This window comes from Neolamprologus brichardi, chromosome 18 (genome assembly GCF_056152115.1).
Source record: "Neolamprologus brichardi isolate AB-2024 chromosome 18, ASM5615211v1, whole genome shotgun sequence".
In the NCBI taxonomy this organism is placed as follows: domain Eukaryota; kingdom Metazoa; phylum Chordata; class Actinopteri; order Cichliformes; family Cichlidae; genus Neolamprologus; species Neolamprologus brichardi.
The window spans coordinates 5,792,501-5,798,478 of record NC_142121.1 but is presented as its reverse complement, the minus strand read 5'-3'; the positions used below and the strand labels follow the sequence as shown (position 1 = coordinate 5,798,478).

The following is a 5,978-nucleotide window of genomic DNA, read 5'->3' as shown; positions in this document are numbered from 1 at the left end:
CAGGTGACCCTGAATCCTCCCTTAGTTATGCTGCAATAGATGTAGGCTGCCGGGGGATTCCCATGATGCATTGAGTTTTTCCTTTCCAGTCACCCTTCTCGCTCACTATGTATTAACAGACCTCTCTGTATTGAATCATATCTGTTATTAACCTCTGTCTCTCTTCCACAGCATGTCTTTTATCCTGTCTTCCTTCTCTCACCCCAACCGGTCGCAGCAGATGGCCGCCCCTCCCTGAGCCTGGTTCTGCCGGAGGTTTCTTCCTGTTAAAAGGGAGTTTTTCCTTCCCACTGTCGCCAAAGTGCTTGCTCATAGGGGGTCATATGATTGTTGGGTTTTTCTCTGTATCTATGAAGCGCCTTGAGAAGACTTTTGTTGTGATTTGGCGCTATATAAATAAAATTGAATTGAATTGAATTGAATTTCCATGTGTGACAACTGCAAGTGTCCAGAGTGAGGACAGACTGAGGGACCCACTGCTGCACATCATCTGTGAGGCTTTGCACCCCTGATGATCCACCAGGACAAACTCAGCAGTGTGTGAGGAAGAGGAGGAGGAAGAGCCAGCAGCAGCTGACAGATGGAGAGAATAGACAGACTGTTCCCTGTTTGTGAAGGACTGCTAGAAAAGTTTAACATAACTAATTGTCTGTCCTGAATCAGTCTTATTAGGTAATGTTAATATAATTTTATCATTCCAGTGTTTTCAGTGTGGGAGAAAGTACTCAGGGCCTTCAAGTTAAACACTATGAAAGGCAGAAACAAGTTTAATATATCAGTCTACTCTTCATTCTGTCAGAAACTGTTTTCACAGCTCGTACATTCTCCTTTTTACACATGTATGTAAGCAGCAATTGAGCCAAATGTAATAATGCCAACATATCAAACAAACAATATTTGTCTCTTAATACAGCTATACATACACTGTCAAAGATAGTTGTCTTTGAGTGAAGATTTAAGGTGATAGGAAATATAAATAACTGCAACTTGAATCTTTGACCCTCAGTGAGATGATTTTAGTCTCATGAACAACATTAGCTAATTGTTATTTACTAACTAATCTTGAAATGACTGTTCAGTACAGAAATGAAGCCCAACTATCATGTTTTACAGTCCCGTGGTCTCAGCCTCAGATACTCAACTAATCAAAGTGATGTCATGACAAAAATGAATGACCAACAAAACATTTTTTCTCCATATTTATGTCACACAATGCTGTATAAAACATTTCTCGCGGTTAGTATCATGGTTGCTAGGCAAACTGGACAGCGCGACGAAGGCTAGACCGTCCCATTTCACAAGCCTCTCACTTTTGCACTTCTCGTACTTATAGTACACACCGTATGTAGTACGCGTAGTGCGCGTACTTCAAGCGTGCGGTCTCTTAATTGGGACACAGCCTAAGACTGTTTACTAATTGCAACCTACACTCTGCAGCTGGAATACTTTCTAACACCTGTTTTCCTTGTTTTAGTGACTCTGAGAATTTCACCACGTAACTTCCCTCTGCCCCACACTGCACGGTTCCTGCACTGGATGTTACCCAGTATCGGGTTCCCGAGGTTCCCTCATGGACCCCCTCATGGTTCACGTAGTGATTACCTGCACCTCGTTTCACAGCTAATGTTTGTGACTTTCATAGTGTTGTTATAGTGTATCACAGTAGTACTCTCATTCATAGTGATTCATAGAAGTGTTGAAGTTGTACTTACAGTTTTGTAACAGGAGTCTTCATTTCCACAGTAGTATTTTCATTCACAGTGAAAGATTGAATTGTCTGAGTACAAGATTCATGGTTTACTTATGCGCTTTAAGTTTACGGTCCTCTTGTTTAGTGCATCTTTCTGTTCACTTTGTACGTCTGCACATACTCTGTAATAAAAGTTTATTTTACTCCCAGTCTCTGTGCTCCCGAGTGCTGTCTGCATTTGAGTCCATTTTCTCACTTTGGCCCCTCGGCTCTGACACTGTCCTTTTTCTACAAAGGAGAAAAAAGAGAATTACTAATGAACTACAATCTAAGACTGGATGACATGAGAAAAATCCAGCAACATTCCAGAAAAACCGACACCTTCAACATTTTGACGCAGCAACACTGTCATACCCTCGGGTGTCGGTGATTAGCATTTAGCTTTCCTTCCTGCTTTAAGAGCAGATCACCACTGGGTGTTGTATTCAGGGCTTGATTCTGCTTCTCCCCACCTGAAGCTTATTCTACTAACAGGGAAACTTGTAGAGCCCAATTTCAATAGGCTATTCAAAACCGAATAGCTTATTTTAAACTGAAAATAATACAATGAAATTAAAATCGACACTAAACTCAAAACAACAATTCTTAATGTTTCATATTCTGAGTCGATATACAAAACAGGACTGAAAGGAAAAGCAGTTTCTGTTTTTTCTCCTTCAGTTTTTCATTTTAAATAATCGCACTTTGGTTTCCTGCAACTGTGAATTTCCTAAAAAAATTTCTGTTGTTTTGCTGCATTGAACTAGAACAGCATACAAATGTTAAAGGGTCAAATCCTAGATCAGTGATTCAAATAATATCCCTGTCACTGAACAAATATCATGCTTTATTAGTAACAAATTTAGAAACCCTGTTTTCATTTGTTTCTCCTTTGAAGCCAAGGATTGCAATCCTGTGCTTATATCTTAAAGAAGTGAACTTCAATTTTTGACTAAGAAATTACTTGAATTTGTATATTATATCACAGATGAGCTTTTCTACAGTAAATTGTTACACCTTGGCCTAGAAGAAACAGGAGCACAACACAAAAAAACAAAAACGAAGGAAAGATGACGCCCCTTATCCCAAGGAAAGACCAACGCTGCCACAGGATTGCGCTTTCAGAGCAACCAGATATTTTATTAATTTCAAAAGCTAGTGAGCCTGATGACTGTCAGACCCAGGACATGTTTCTTTATATTATTCTATGTTCTATCTGTTCTATATATCCTGTTTATTCTGTTATGTCTCTTGTTTAGGCTTGCCATTTGTTAGGGTTTTGTTCTGTGCCTGCCTGCTCCCACTTCTCTGTGTTCCCTCTGTCTGTCCATGATGTCACTGTGTCTGCTTGTGAGTCTGTCTGTTAAGTTCAGTGTCTTGTCTGGTTTGTTATGTCTGTAAGTTTCCTGTTATATTCTGAAGGTCTTTGTCTCATGTAAGTGTGGTCAGTTTACGTTTCCCCTGTCTCGTCAGCTCTGATTTCTCCCAGATGTGTTCCCCTCCTGTCTCCCATCCCTTGGTTACTGCTGTGTGTATTTAAGCCCTGTGTGTTCTCCTGCCTGTTGCTGGTTCGTCTGCGTTAATTACCTGTGTCAACCTCTGTTCCTCCCTGCATGTTTCTATGTTCTCCGGGTCTCCAGTCAGCGCTTCAGGTTTGTTTTGTTATTTTTTACAGTTTAGGTTATGCTTAGTTTCCTACACACCTCCGCCGTTTCCGTTTGTATCTCCACCTTCTCAATAAAACTTCCCTGCATCTCAGCTGCCAGCATCTTGGGTCCTAGTTAAATTTCACACAGCTCACCCCACGAGCCATGACACCTCCTAAGGAATTGTTGACTGCATTAATTAAGTCAACTGTGATGTCTAATTGGCTAACTTAATCTGAAAATACCATCGCAGATTTGTTTGAACAATCTGTCTTCACGTCACTGATGGTGGTATAGAAAAGTCTTAGACATGCTCTTGGCAGACAGGGGAGGTGTGTGTTCATTCCATTCCATTCACTTATCCTTTTTCAGGGTTGCGGGGGGCGCTGGAGCCTATCCAAGCTGTCATAGGGCGAGAGGCAGGGTACACGCTGGACAGGTCGCCAGCCTGTCGCAGGGCCAAAACACAGGGACAGACAACCATTCGCACTCACATTCACTCTTGCATGTCTTTGGACGGTGGGAGGAAGCTGGAGTACCCGAAGGGAACCCACGCAAACACGGAGAGACAATGCAAACTCCACACAGAAAGACCCCGTGTTGTTGATTCAGGCTTTTGGAACACAATTTAATCCAAAACATAAAATTTACAGGAGATGAGTGAAGTGTGATGCCAACAGTTTTATTGAACATACAAGATTAACAAAGATTTAGAAGAAAGAAAAGCCCACTAGGGTGTTCGCCATAAGCACATGCACATGCCAATCAAGATGAATAAAGACGAAGACTTCCGGGACTCTTCTGAGGTCCTTTTACAAAACAACAGCTGGGTATCAACAGGTGCTCACATAACAGTAGTGCAAGCTATGTTAAAAATATAAATAATAAATGACCTAAGTATATGGGTCACAAACAATACGAGAACTTGAATCAACCGCCTAATTCCCTTTCCATCTACAAAGCACTTCCCATTAATGTCAATCCAGTATATAAATTCATTAAAAAAAACAAAATCCCAACAGGAGTTCTGGCAGTGTGCAAGTTAGCGAACAGTGCACAGTTAGTAAACTTTCTTATGCTTTAAACACCTTCAAACTGTGAACTTCAGAGAAAAAACTGGTTTCAATAAAGGCTACCGCATATACACAGGTAGTTTTTTAAACTGATTTTTCCAAGTGTGATTCTGAGAAATAGTTATTTTATTTAATGAAGAAACTTCAGTAAAGAAAAAGCCCATAAACAATAATAAATGACGTCAGAAAAAGGTGATGAAGGTGCACACATTTTATGTTGCGAGACGAACAGTTTTTCTTACTCCATGTGTGAAAAGAGAAACTGAGCTTCCGAAAACCTTTCAAAATGAAGTTGTTTTTTTTTTCAAATGTTCATTTTTAAATGATCCAGACACAGTTTATGCGTTCTAACATCAACATTTTCTAAGAATGTAGCATGGTTTCCCAAATCATTTTCAAATGTACTAAAGTCGTAAAATGTTTACCACACGTGCTACAAGACTGTGGCTTCTCACCTGTGTGAATTTGCGTGTGTCTTTAAGTGACTCTTCCTAGTAAATCTTTTCCCGCAGGTGCTACAACAATGTGGCTTCTCACCTGTGTGAATTTGCATGTGCCTCATCAAGTTAACCTTCTGAGTAAATCTTATCCCACAGGTGGTACAGGAATGTGGCTTCTCACCTGTGTGAACTCGCATGTGACTCTTCAACTGACTCTTGTCAGTAAATCTTTCCCCACAGGTGCTACAAGAATGTGGCTTCTCACCTGTGTGAATTCGCATGTGTATCTTCAACGGACCCTTCTGAGTAAATCTTTTCCCACAGGTGCTACAAGAATGTGGCTTCTCACCTGTGTGAACTCGCATGTGACTCTTCAACTGACTCTTGTCAGTAAATCTTTTCCCACAGGTGCTACAAGAATGTGGCTTCTCACCTGTGTGAATTTGCATGTGAATCTTCAAGTGAGCCTTCTGAGTAAATCTTTTCCCGCAGGTGCTACAAGAATGTGGCTTCTCACCTGTGTGAATTTGCATGTGCCTCGTCAAGTTAACCTTCTGAGTAAATCTTATCCCACAGGTGGTACAGGAATGTGGCTTCTCACCTGTGTGAATTTGCATGTGACTCTTCAAGTGAGCCTTCTGAGTAAATCTTTTCCCGCAGGTGCTACAAGAATGTGGCTTCTCACCTGTGTGAATTTGCATGTGCCTCGTCAAGTTAACCTTCTGAGTAAATCTTATCCCACAGGTGGTACAGGAATGTGGCTTCTCACCTGTGTGAATTTGCATGTGACTCTTCAAGTTAACCTTCTGAGTAAATCTTATCCCACAGGTGGTACAGGAATGTGGCATCTCACCTGTGTGAACTCGCATGTGACTCTTCAACTGACTCTTGTCAGTAAATCTTTCCCCACAGGTGCTACAAGAATGTGGCTTCTCACGTGTGTGAATTCGCATGTGAGTCTTCAAATTACTCTTCTGAGCAAATCTTTTCCCACAGGTGCTACAAGAATGTGGCTTCTCACCTGTGTGAACTCGCATGTGATTCTTCAACTGACTCTTGTCAGTAAATCTTTTCCTACAGGTGCTAAAAG

The 5,978-nt window shown here is 41.1% G+C and overlaps 1 protein-coding gene across 1 annotated transcript in view; it reads right to left on the bottom strand.

The window, feature by feature from the left end:
* Positions 1-4,899: 4,899 nt before the first annotated feature.
* Positions 4,900-5,978, bottom strand: part of LOC148097494 (uncharacterized) — a 27,549-nt gene continuing 26,470 nt past the window's right edge. Inside the window, exon 5 of the mRNA XM_087832409.1 lies at positions 4,900-5,405. Coding sequence (XP_087688535.1) covers positions 4,900-5,405 — 506 coding nt within the window. The remainder of the gene's footprint in view (positions 5,406-5,978) is intronic.